Source organism: Filicampus tigris, chromosome 2, assembly GCF_054856515.1.
Source record: "Filicampus tigris isolate MCC_2025a chromosome 2, RoL_Ftig_1.0, whole genome shotgun sequence".
Taxonomy (NCBI): domain Eukaryota; kingdom Metazoa; phylum Chordata; class Actinopteri; order Syngnathiformes; family Syngnathidae; genus Filicampus; species Filicampus tigris.
In genome coordinates, this window is record NC_141218.1 from 7,788,118 (window position 1) to 7,800,957 (window position 12,840).

Genomic DNA, 12,840 nt, shown 5'->3' on the forward strand with positions numbered 1-12,840 from the left:
TGTCCTCGTTTTCCGGTGTGTAGAGACAGCTGATGGAGAGCCTGCGTAAGAAACTGGGCGTACTGAGGGAAGCCCAGCGGGGGCTACAGGACGACGTCCGGGCCAACGCGCAGCTGGGGGAGGAGGTGGAGGGCATGGTGGTGGGCGTGTGCAAGCCCAACGAGGTGGACAAGTTCCGCATGTTCATCGGTGACCTGGACAAGGTGGTCAGCCTGCTGCTGTCGCTGTCGGGGCGTCTGCTGAGGGTGGAGACCACACTGGACATGCTCAGCCCTGAAACCGATGATGATGAGAGGGTAAGGAGGCGGGAAAACCATCCCTATACACAGTAAATACTTCAAGGGGAAGTCAACCCAAACATATTTTTTTCAAGAGTATGTTCTATGCAAGCCCACTAGTTGAAACAAGGCATTCTGATTAATATTGCGTTTATTAATATTGAAATAAGAGTAAATCCACCTCTGTGGGCGGCCATTTTGTCACTTCTGTCGACTGAAAATGACATCACAACTACTCAGGGCTCAGGTAACGACCAATCATGGCTTAGCTTCAGAAAATAGGTGAGCCGTGATTGGTGGTTACCTGAGCAGTTGTGATGTCATTTTCAGTCGACAGAAATAACACAATGGCCGCCCCCTGAGATGGCTAAAAACGAGTGTATTTTGCTGCTTAACTTTTATTCCACAAACGCAGAATTAATCAGAATGCCGTGTTTCAACTAGTGTGCCTGCTAGGAACATATTTTTGAAAAAAATATGTTTGGGTTGATTTTATCCCCTTAAAGACCACCTACATTATACACAATGAATGGACTGGTCGACTGTGCACCGACGTGTGTCTCACAGCTGTACTACTACTCTAAGAACAGCCAGTCCCGTCTGACCTTGGAAAGGCCCGTAACGGTTCAGCAACCGCAACTATTTAGCTCCCCTGGTTTAGGGAGCGTACACAGCCAATCCATTTCAACTTGCACTTGAGGGAAACTGAATCCAATCTTGTGCTCCTCTGGCTGCTGTCTAGCTCTCCCTGCTGGAGAAAAAGCGCCAGCTCATGAGGCAGCTATCTGAGGCCCAGGACTTGAAGGACCACGTCGACCGCAGAGAGCAAGCCGTCAGCCGGGTTCTGGCCCGATGCCTCTCTCCGGAGCAGCACCGAGACTACAGGTATAACCAACGTAGGGTCCCCTTCATTTGTAACTCGGGGCTCCCACTCACCACAAATGCTGATTATTATATTCTTGTATCTATTCATGTGAGCGGGTGGCTTAAGTTTGCTGTGAAAAGTTTTTGTCTGACCAACCAAGCAGAGAAATGAAAAATGTTGATGTCATGAGCAAATTTGTCCTTTGAGGGCAAATTAGAAATGTAATTGGTTCAAGAAACAATTGCCATTGCTAGTCTAGCTTTTCCACTTCTGGAAAACTCACACTACTGCTTGGGTCTCACCTTGACATGGCAACACATAGAGGCTGAAATCTGATTGGGCAAAATAATCAAGCATCCCCATACTCATACTGGAAGCAGTGCAGCAAAGGAAGACACTAATCGACATAAAACAATACAATTTCCTGGCACGTGCATGAAGAGTTTCTGTTGTAAATGTAGGTCAGTGCTTGTGATAGAAAAAGATGATGGCTCCCACCTAACGGCCGCCTTGTGTCCCCTTCAGCCACTTTGTGAAGATGAAGGCAGCCCTGCTGGTGGAGCAGAAGCAGCTGGAAGACAAGATCCGGCTGGGAGAGGAGCAGCTGAGGGGGCTCAGGGAGAGTCTGGGGCTGGGCCTCGGTCTGGGATTGGGAATGTCCGTGGGATACGGCCATTACTGACTGCAAGCGAGACTCAAAGTTGAGAGCAAAAAAAAAAAACAAAAAAAAAAAAAACGGCACAAACAGCTTTACGCTTCTCAGGTTGCCACGCAAAGATTCAAACAGGATGTCCGACCATGTGGGAAGTTGACTTCAAACGCCGCATGGAAGCATCTGTGCCACTTTCAAAGCCGACTTGACGCGAGACGCTACGCTCGTGTGCGTGATCTCACTACCAAAGAAAAAAGGCCTTACTTTTTTGTTTTGTTTTTCTTTTTGGTGCTTCACATTAAATTGCAGATTATTGTTTTGTCTGTGACACCATAGCATCATATCACTGTGTTACGTTTAATTTACTGTGCGGGGTTTGACACTCCGCTCACATAAATGTAAAGAAGACCCTCATGTTTATAATGTATACATTGTGTGTGTATATAGTGGATTTGAATATAGCTGGAATGGCTGATAACAAATGCTTCGAAAGTGAGCATTTTTACTTTTTTTGTAAACTGCATGAATCTACTCAGTTGAAGTTGACAGACTTTTTTTTTTGCATTGACTGTGTTTTTTTTGTTTTTTTTTTTACATTAAAAGCAAAATGTCAATTGGTGTCTTCGTTGTCCATCCGTTAAATCTTGTCCAAGTGCCCGCTCTCCTGTTTTGTGTCAGTGCTGTTTACGTTTGTTCAGTTAAACGTCCCAGACTAGCTTTCATTTGAAATGCGAATGTAAAAATGCTGTTTGTTGACCATCGTGTTGCTGTTTGTCTTCATTTCTTCCTTTCAGTTGTGTGAGCGTTGATCATACGACACCGAGGAAAGCAGCCAGTCAAGTCGCTAACAAGAATACATTTGACGTAACAAAAGCAAACAAGTGATGTTGTGTTCGGGTGTCTGGTTTCAGGACTCCGCCCTGGGCGTGGGTGGGCCCCGGGCTGGCCGTGGAGCTTCTGTGGGTATCTACGAAAGCGCGCGGCCTGTCGACTTGATTACCAAGGGAGCGCCGTCAGGACAGCATGCAGAGTGAGTTTGAATTGATGGGACGAGGGAATTCTTTCACTTTTCTTTCTACTCCAATGCCTCCGAGTGTTCTTGCCGATGTACTTCACGTCCCCTTTTTGTATTTCTTAATCTCAATAGGTTACTTAACAAAATGTATTAGAGCCGAGCCGCTTTAAATAAACAATGTGTCTGTCATGTGCAGTATCGCAGTATGAAGAAGCTCTTTAACCCAAATGATATGTTCATGCCAAAATATTATTGTTAGATGTGAATGTTTGTTTTCGTGACATCCTAGAGTAAAGAACATGATTATTTAATTGAAGAAAACTTCCAACTTGTTATTGACTTGCATTCCACTAGCAATGGAGCTTGCGCCGCCAGGTGGGAGCTCCTGTCGGTCGACATTCCTCATATGCTACTTCCTGCTTGACATGAGAGTGATGGCAAATGCTAACTTTCTTAGCGTGAGCATTGCTGCCACTTGAAGGAAATATTTTCACTACTTGTTTGCACTTTGCTGCGTCTCTCAATCAGACACAATTAAAAAAAAATGTTTTCCATGTTAGTGGTGTACTTGGGTAATCCCAAGTACAATTTTTTTTAACTTGTGTTGAATCAGTACTCATTCTTCTCCCATTTTTTCCCCCCTTAAAGTGAAAGTCAACCCAAACATTTTTTTCTTCTAGAATATGTTCTATGCAGGCCCACTAGTTAAAACAAGGCCTTCTGATTAATATTGCGTTAGTGGAATATGAGTTAATCCACCCGTTTTTAGCCATCTCTGGGGGCGGCCATTTTCTCACTTCTTTCGACTGAACGAAACGTCACAGTTGCTCATGGCTCAGGTAACGACCAATCACAGCTCACCTGTTTTCTGAAGCTGAGCCATGAGTGGCCGTTATCTGAGCCCTGAGTATCTGTGATGTCATTTTCTGTCGACAGCAGTGACAAAATGGCCGCCCCCTGAGATGGCTAAAAACTGGTGGGTTTTGCTGCTTAACTCGTATTCCACAAAGACAATATTAATCAGAATGCCCTGTTTCAACTAGTGGGCCTGCTAGGAACATATTCTTGAAAAAAAAAAATGTTTGGGTTGACTTTGGCTTTAAATAGAGCGTGTGAGTACTTTTGTCACCTCCGGATGTTTGTCACGTGCTCTCCAGCCGGACGCTGATTACCTCCCTGATGTCGCCTTGATTTCAGGCATGAGTTCTCCGGGAGGCCGCGTTCTCAACGAGGACCAGTTCAGCTGCTCCATCTGCCTAGAAGTGTTTGTGGAGCCCGTGTCCACGCCATGTGGACACAGCTTCTGCAAGGCCTGCCTGCAGGGCTACTGGAACCACAGCAAGAAGTTCTTGTGCCCCATGTGCAAGAAGAGCTACACCAGGAAGCCCGAGATGAGCGTCAACAGGGTGCTGGCGGAGATCTCCTCTCAGTTCCAGGGGCTGGCGGGGGCCGAGGGGTCCAAGGCGTCCACGCGAGGGTCCTCGCTCAATCTGAGTTCAGACCCGGGATCCCCGGGCTACGACACCGGCGAGTTTGCGCGGCACGGAGAAGTCCCCTGTGACGCTTGCATCGGGAGGAAGATGAAGGCGCACAAGTCGTGCGTCAACTGTCCCGGGTCCTTCTGTGAAACCCATCTGAGACATCATAAAAAGGTACGTCAGTCATGATAACGGAAGTAATCGCTGCTATTCCCGCAGAGCAATTTGTGGGGCCAGCGGGTGTGGTCAAAAGCACTGACTTCCTGTCTGTCTCGCGACGTGGGACTTGAATTTCCAGGTGAAGTCTCTGACGTCCCATCGTCTGATCGAGCCCACCTTCCACCTGGAGGACAAGATCTGCAAGAAGCACGAGCGTCTCCTGGAGGTTTACTGCCGCACCGACCACGCCTGCGTCTGCACCGCCTGCGTGGAAACGGCGCACAAGTCGCACGATGTGGTCTCCACAGATCACGAGTGGAAGAAGAAGATGGTCGGTGGCGGCGGCACAGCGCACGTGGACTCCGGCATCATCTTGCGGGGCGTGACGCTCACATGATTTTTCTCCAACAGAGCAGCCTGGGAAAGAAGCGCTCCGAGCTGAAGCACCTGATTAAGGAGCGCACCAAAAAGCTGGAGGAACTCAAGCAATCCATTAAGGTCATCAAGGTGAGACCACTTGAGTTGTCAATCCTTCACCCTTACGCACCGGTCACTTTTCATATGCACAGCTCACTTTTGAACTGGGCCAAGGATATCCTCATAGTAAATCAATTTTATCGAATTATGAACTACCCATCCTTTGTATTGAAATGTCTTACTAGCTTGTCTGAATAAATGGATGGTTATTTCTTAATGAACCTTTTTTTGTTTTACACCACTGATTTGGGGATAAAATGTCTACTCTCAAACAATGTGGGTGTCCTATTTGATGTGGGGGAAAAAAAAAAAACAGCCATGATGATTTTGATACTTTTTCACTCTTTGGCGATGGCCAGGTGACCATTTAAAGGGGAAGTCAACCCAAACATTTTTTTCCAAGAATATGTTCTATGCAAGCCCACAAGGCATTCAGATAAATATTGCGTTTGTGGAATAAGTGTTAATCCAGCCGTTTTTAGCCATGTCCCACCTTTTGGAGTCAGTGACCCCAAACCAAACTAATGATTCATGTTTCCCCTTTGTCCACACTTGAGAACATGCTAATGGTTGCATCTGATTAAGTTCGGATAATTCTAGGATGTAGTCATGTCGTCCCTCTCGAACGCCACAAACACACAGCGTTGGGAAATACACGCAATTATGGCATGTACATTACAACAATTTTCCTTGATTTAACGCACACTTGTACATCTCTAAAATCCATCAAATGTAAAAACGGCTCAAATTTGACTGACCTGGGTAGAAAAGTTGTCATTCCACTCCAGTGCTGTAGGTGGCACCAAAGGACATCACAAAGCGGGTACTTGTGACGTGGGCACTGAAACTTCCTATTTTCGCCCTTCCCTGATCCTGTCGCGCAGCAAATCCTCGCGAGGCGTTCACACGTGCTCGTCCGACCAGTGCAACAAGTCGAGAGAAAAGCCTCGCGTGCTATCGTTTGAGCAGGCCTGAGGAGTGTCTTTGTGTTGGGGCTGAGCTTTTAATTGCCTCACCCATGGAGTGTGTTCATCTGCGTGGGATTGTTTGTCTGCAATTCCCTGTCCAGTCACTTTGTCATACATTTATCTTGCACACACTCACAAAAAAGGTTATTGACATTGATGTCATGAATTATAACCTTTCCAGTTGAACTTAAAGGCGAGGGTTTGAATTTTAAAACTACAAGCATGCTTTGAATGTAATCTCACTTCATTAACGGCGCGGTCGATTCTTAAAATTAAAAAAAAAAAAAAAAAGCAAACGCTCACTTTCGGTTGACCTTCTTGAAACTTTTGAATGCTCAACAGTTCACTGTTGCAAACAGGAAATGGCTGCGCGCGGAAGACAAATGACAGATCCACAATGTAAACACTGTTTGAGCCTTCCCGCGTGTGTGTTTGTGTGTTTTGCAGACCAGCGCCCAGAAGGAGCTGGAGGAGAGTTGGCAGGTGTTTGCCGAACTGCAGCGCCTGGTGGAGCAAAGCCAGGCCGAGCTGGTGGAGCTCATCGCCACGAGGCAGCGCGAGGCCGAGCGCCACGCGCAGGAGCTGGCGCGAAGCCTGGAGAACGAACTGAGTCAGCTGAGGAGGCGGAGCCATGAGTTGGACACCCAGGCTCAGAACAAGGACAAAGTGGTCTTCTTGCAGGTAGGCCAATATCAAAGTAATTGACTCCCCTAAACCCCACACACACTTTTTATTGTACTGTAATCACCTATAGATGTCAACAGAGGGCAAATGACTACTTTTGTCTAAAAATGAAGCTCCGCAACTCACTTCAGCGTCAAGGTTCCACCAAATGGCGCCAAAGCGATACTGTCTAGATTCTCAGTCATCATTCCCATTTGCTCCGCGCAGCACTTGGCCACCTTGCCCCCCCTTCCCGAGCCCACCGACTGGTCGGCGGTGAGCATCAACACGGACCTCTACTTGGGCACCATCCGCTCGTCGGTCAGCGGCCTCGTGGACAAGTTTCAGGATGAGTTGAAGAGGCTGTACGGCAAAGGTAGGACCGCGGCGCCGTTGCTTTTCAAAGTGAAACTCGGCCTTTTGCCTCGTCCGTAACGCAGCCTCTTTGTCCTGTGCCTTAGAGCTCCGCAAGGTGCAGAACTACTCCAGTGAGTCACTTTGCACTGAAGATGGCCACCAGATGGCGCTACTCACTCACATTCAATTGCCTTTCGAATTGCCCGGAAGTCCCAAAGTTGTTTTCTGTTGCTCAGGCGAGGTCATCCTGGACCCGGCCACCGCTCAGAAGAACCTGGTGCTGTCCGACGACGGCCGGCAGGTGAGGTACGAGGAACGCAAGACTTCTCACTCCGAGGGCCCCAAACGTTTCAGCCCGGCCCTCTTCGTTCTGGGCCGGGAGGCTCTGAGCTCCGGACGCCACTACTGGGAGGTGGACGTGGCCCGCAAGACGGCCTGGACTCTGGGCGTGGCCAACGCCTCGGCCAGACGCAAGGGAGAGATCGAGCTGAGCCCCGCCGGCGGCTACTGGTGCCTGTGGCTGAAGAACGGCCAGGTGAAAGCACTGGCCTCCTCCCGCCTTCCTCTCACGTTGCCTTCCCAGCCCGCTAAAGTGGGGATTTTCCTGGACTACGAAGGCGGCCAGGTCTCCTTCTATGACCCCAAGGCCCGCATGCACCTCTACACCTTTCTTCACGCCTTTAACGAAAATCTCTACCCCATCTTCAGCCCCTGCCTCAGCCAGGACGGCAAGAACACGTCCCCTCTTGCCATCGCGCACGTCAAACATACCTGACTTTGAGCAGGATGGTAAAGGGGCGGAAAACCTCTCGAAGGTTTGGTGAATTTCCATGGGAATTTCAATGGGGAGTTTGGAAATATGCCAAATGGGAAACTTTCCATGGGAATTGAGGATCATTTAACTCATTCACTGCCAGACATTTTCAGACCCTCTTTTATCCTAACGTTTGAAATAAAATTGAAAAAAAAATATATATAAATAAATTCCTGAGATTGAATGGCTGGACTGTGAAGACATGTAAATTCGTCAATGGCAGTGAATGTGTTTTAATGGAAATTGGATCATTTTTCCACTTTTTGTCACTAGAAGACATCAACACAAAATAGATAGCACTCCTTGCCCACAAGTGTGGTATCTTAATGGATCCCGATTTTTTCCACTTCCCTCCAGCAGCGGTGTAACCGAAGCTTGCTTTTACCTCAAATTTTGTCTGGCAACAAATAGTAAAAAAAAAATCAACCAAGCAACTGATCCTAGCGTGAAATGCTGTACTTTGGGCACTCATGATTCAAGGTACCTCTGTACTTATATGAAATCCGCTTACTTTCAACCTACATTTTTTAACTTATTCACTGTCACTGACGAATTTAGTTGTCTTTTCACAGTCCACCCAATCAATAAATTACTGGGATTTAAATTTTTTTCTATTTTTTTTCAAACATTTGGGTAAAAGGGGGTGTGAAAAATGTCTGGCCGTGGATGAGTCAAAATTCCCATTAATTCCCATTTGGTTCCCCCCCAAAAGTTTTCAAATTCCCCTCATTTTGAAATCCTAACTTTTCCCGTAATGCCGTACACTTTGGAACTGAACTTCCTGACACAACCTGAACATAAAATTCATTCAACATTCACAACATTCACGTTGGGGTGGAACGCTTTTCGCCTCAGACGGACTTCGGAGATCAAAGTGTACTGTACCGACTACGGGCTCAGTCGCGGAGCCTACGCTGTTGACTTGCTTTTGTTGAATAAAGTTGCCTTTGTACTTAAAGATCTGACAAATATCACAGTGTATTTGTTTTGCCCTTCCAATGGCCTTTCCATACTTGTGTATCTGGGTTAAGGGGAGGGGGATGTATTTTGGGTCGTAGGTGTGCATGCGTGTGTGTTGGATGCAGCTGGTTTCATGTGTCAGTGCACAGCAGAGCTTCGAAGCAACTGGTGAGTCTTCGTGACTTTATGACAATATGACAATATCTCCTGCCTCTTCTAGTTCTCTTTGGTTTCATTTTTGGCTTTTAATCTTGTCTGTTAAAGCTCCATGAGCATTATAGGACTGCTTATTGCACGAGCCTGTAAGCGGCCGACGCGTCTTTCGGTTTCGCTCCAGCTGCCAGCTGTCTACTTCCATTTTGCTCCTTCCTCGAGGAGGAAGTTAGGAGGGGTTAACATCCACGGCAAGGTGGGGGTCAACTATAAGTCGACAATTTTAGGACTTGGGACTTATTTTATGAAAAGATATTTTTGCTTATGCAGCGTCCCGGATTTAGTTTTTGGGGATCCGAATTACCTGGGGTTAAAGTTTGGGTGCTAGAAACGCAGCCAGCAACACAATAATGATCTTATTGAACAGCAGCTTTGCATTATAAATACATTTGAAACGAATAACAGTAGCCTCAAATAAAAGATATCAAGAAATCACAAAATCGTCGAAAAAAATACTAAAGTGTTATTTGAAATGGTCTTCTCATGGTCCAAAATATTGCCAAATTTCCCTTCCTATCGAATGCGTGAAATGTAGCAGTTGACTTCCTTGGTTTTAAATGCGGCGCTCACTCAAAACTTGGACGGTCAAAACTTGAGACTTGTGACTCGCACGCATGTAGCTTAACTGCCACTCCCGCATCTAACCCTCACAACGTCGCTCTCGCAGCAGGTGGGAAAAAGGCCGCCCGCTTAAAATGACGCTGCCTCTCCGCCGTGCAGGGATGTCATCCCCTGGCAATCTCTCGGAAGAGCAGGTCCACTGCTCCATCTGCCTGGACGTCTTCACCAATCCGGTGTCCATCCCGTGCGGACACAACTTCTGCCAGGTTTGCATCCTAGGATACTGGAAGAGCAGCCCGTTGTACCAGTGTCCCATGTGCAAGAAGTCCTTCTACAAGAGGCCGGACATCAGCGTCAACACCGTCCTGAGGGAGATTGCCGAGCAGTTCAAGGAGATGCGGTTGAAGACTGCAGCGGGGAAGGCCGTCAAAGGGAGTAGGTGGACCGTGGAAAGGCGCAGGGAAGAGGATGAGGAGAGGCTTTTGGAGGACGACCGCGAAGAGGAGTTGAAGCCCAACGCAAAGGATGTCACCAGAAGCGAGGCCGAGGAAACCCCCGGATCGAATCGACCTCGAGAAGAGACGTCTGCGTCTCCAAATCCAGCGTCCCCGCCTCCAGCTTCTCCCTCCTGGCGGGAGGTCCTCTGTGACGTTTGCCTCGGCGGGGGTCGTCCCAAAGCGGTCAAGTCCTGCCTTGTGTGTCTGACCTCCTACTGCGAGGAGCACCTGAGGTCGCACGCCAGCAGGTTCACCAAACACAAGCTGATGGAGCCCGTGGCCAACATGGAGGACCGCATGTGCCCCAAGCACCAGCGCCTCCTGGAGCTTTTCTGCAAGAAGGACCAGACGTGTGTGTGCGTCTTGTGCACGGAGACCGACCACCGGGCGCACTACACCGTCCCCGTGGAGCGGGAATGGACCGAGAAAAGGGTGAGTAGAAGACAAGGCCCCAGGGGGATTTCAGAAACGGGGTCGTGTAAAAACTGAAATGAGGGATACGCCGAGTTGTCTGTTCCAGAAACCCAAGTAAAACTGTTGATCAAACTGCTGCTGTTGTTGTTGTTGTTGTTGTTGTTGTTGTTGTTGTTATAGGCACAGCTGAAAAAGATCCAAGTGGATGTGCAGCAGTTGATCCAGGACAGAGTAAGGAAGGTGGAGGAGATCCAACGCTCAGTCCAGCTCAACAAAGTGAGAACGTGAGCGCGCGTTCACAACACTTTGAGCTTCAAGCTGCTTCTGACTTTTTGACTCACGATGGCAGGCAAGCGCCAAGAGAGAGATCGAGGACAGCATGCAGGTCTTCTCCGAGCTGGCGGACGCCATCCAGAGGACTCAGGCTGACGTGGTCGCGGCCATCGAGGAGGAACGCAAGCGAACGGAGAGCCGAGCCCGGGATCTGGTCGCCGAACTGGAGAGGGAGATCGAGGAGCTGAGAAGGCGCGGCATCGACCTGGAGAACATGGACAGGACCGACCACATCCACTTCTTGAAGGTGGGGGAGGATGTGGTGCGCCAGAGTTCTCCACAACAACAACCATACAGTCATAATATTGACAATGATTCAATCATTTGTTGCACAATGGCTGGCACACTCAACTCTTTTAACAAATCCGACAAATGACAATGACGTGATTTATTTTTTTTATGATTTGCCAGTTTCCTGAAGATAGTTTTCTCTGCCTCTTCGCTTGTGTAGAACTTTCCAGCGATGAGCGCCGCCCCGTCCGTCCACGACTGGTCCAACACAACCGTTCCCACTGATGTCAGCGTCGGCTTGATCAGGACGGCTGTGTCCAAACTGGAAACCGCTCTCAAGCTAATGGTGGACAAGATGGCGGACAGAGGTGCCATGTCCGTGTTTGCAATTATTCATTCATTCCCGACTCCCTCATCATTAGTTGACTGGAGCGCCGAAACGATTGATCGAATCCTCACTAATTACTATATACCCGGTAGTTCTTTTTATATACTCTAAAGTAACTAATAATATATTTAAAAAATAGCCATGGTTCATGTTTATCTATAAAACACACATTGGCAAGCACTCACCCTATCTTTTCTCTCTGCTCACCACGCATACCACAACCTCTGTTCCAGCTCTTCTATTACCCTCTTGGTTCCCTAAGTCCACACTACTTCAACATCGACATTCTTTTTTCCAGCTTTTCGATGTGGTGGGGGTGTAATATATTAGCAGACAGTCTGTTGTTAATCACAAAGAAAAGTGCAAAATGTATAGGGCACTACGTAGCGGATACCGAGTGATTCCCAGCACAGCCTAAATCTCACAGCCTCCTATCCTGCTCTCCTTTTTTCTACAGAAATCCAGAAGGTCCTGAAGTATACAGGTATGCCGGATGTCACATTCCCCCGCCTGCGCCTTCCTTTCATGCCCCCTGACTAACGAACCGTCCTTCCACCGTAGAGGACGTGACTTTGGACCCGGACACCGCCAACCCGTGGCTGCAGCTCTCCCAGGACAGGCGGCAGGTGCGTCACCTGGGGGCGTGGCAGGACCTTCCGGACCACCCCGAGCGCTTCGACACGGTGGTCATCGTCCTGGGTCGAGAGGGCTTCACCTCCGGCAGACATTACTGGGAAGTCCAGGTAGGCGAGAAGGATGACTGGTACCTGGGCGTGGCCAAGTCGTCCGTCAAGAGGAAGGGTCGCATCTCTGTGAGCAGCGCCAACGGGTACTGGGCCCTCGCCATGAAGAAGGGTCAAGGGTACCGCGTGTCCACCGTGCCGCCGCTCTCGCTGGCGCTCAAGCCCGAACCCAAGAGGGTGGGAGTGTACGTGGACTACGAGGAGGGTCAAATATCCTTCTACGATGTCAGGGCTCGCACGCATCTTTACACTTTCACCGACAGGGTGACCGAAAAGATTCTTCCTTTTTTCTACTTGTACTGCTGCGACAAAGCTTCCGACACCGTCGTCATCAGTCCCGTCGCTGAGAAAGCCCTGATTCAGCAAAGCTAAAATGGGATGACGAAAGTGCCTGCGCTCTGTTCTTAAAGGGGAAGTCAACGCAAACATATTTTTTTCAAGAATATGTTTTATGCAAGCCCACTAGTTGAAACAGAGCATTCTGATAAATATTGCGTTTGTGGAATAAGTGTTAATCCACTCGTTTTTAGCCGTCTCCGGGGGCGGCCATTTTGTCTTCTGTCGACTGAAAATGACATCACAACTGCTCACAACGACCAATCACGGCTCAGATTCAGAGAACGGGTCAGCTGTGATTGGTCGTTGTAAGCAGTTGTGATGCCATTTTCAGTCGACAGAAGACAAAATGGCCGCCCCCAGAGATGGCTAAAACAAGTGCATTTTGCTACTTAAATTATATTCCACAAACGCAAAATTAATCAGAATGCCGTGTTT

The 12,840-nt window shown here is 48.3% G+C and overlaps 3 protein-coding genes across 4 annotated transcripts in view; all 3 read left to right on the forward strand.

The window, feature by feature from the left end:
- Positions 1 to 2,413, forward strand: part of shroom4 (shroom family member 4) — a 28,558-nt gene extending 26,145 nt beyond the window's left edge. For both annotated transcript variants that reach the window (XM_086014769.1, XM_086014778.1), the window contains 3 exons: positions 24 to 296; positions 1,021 to 1,163; positions 1,669 to 2,413. In XM_086014769.1, the coding sequence (XP_085870895.1) occupies positions 24 to 296; positions 1,021 to 1,163; positions 1,669 to 1,825 (573 nt within the window). In that variant the 3' untranslated portion in view covers positions 1,826 to 2,413. The remainder of the gene's footprint in view (positions 1 to 23; positions 297 to 1,020; positions 1,164 to 1,668) is intronic.
- A 155-nt stretch (positions 2,414 to 2,568) lies between these two features.
- On the forward strand, positions 2,569 to 8,684 carry btr12 (bloodthirsty-related gene family, member 12). Its single transcript, XM_086014791.1, has 8 exons — positions 2,569 to 2,825; positions 4,008 to 4,462; positions 4,587 to 4,778; positions 4,859 to 4,954; positions 6,340 to 6,573; positions 6,784 to 6,931; positions 7,017 to 7,043; positions 7,149 to 8,684. Exons 1-8 carry the CDS (start codon positions 2,819 to 2,821, stop codon positions 7,685 to 7,687), a joined length of 1,698 nt encoding a protein of 565 aa, XP_085870917.1. The 5' UTR covers positions 2,569 to 2,818; the 3' UTR covers positions 7,688 to 8,684.
- A 798-nt stretch (positions 8,685 to 9,482) lies between these two features.
- Positions 9,483 to 12,537, forward strand: LOC147151204 (E3 ubiquitin-protein ligase TRIM39). Its single transcript, XM_086019829.1, has 6 exons — positions 9,483 to 10,389; positions 10,552 to 10,647; positions 10,721 to 10,951; positions 11,156 to 11,303; positions 11,781 to 11,807; positions 11,885 to 12,537. The coding sequence occupies exons 1-6, from the start codon at positions 9,595 to 9,597 to the stop codon at positions 12,436 to 12,438; spliced, it is 1,851 nt and encodes a 616-aa protein (XP_085875955.1). The 5' UTR covers positions 9,483 to 9,594; the 3' UTR covers positions 12,439 to 12,537.
- The last annotated feature ends 303 nt before the right edge of the window (positions 12,538 to 12,840 follow it).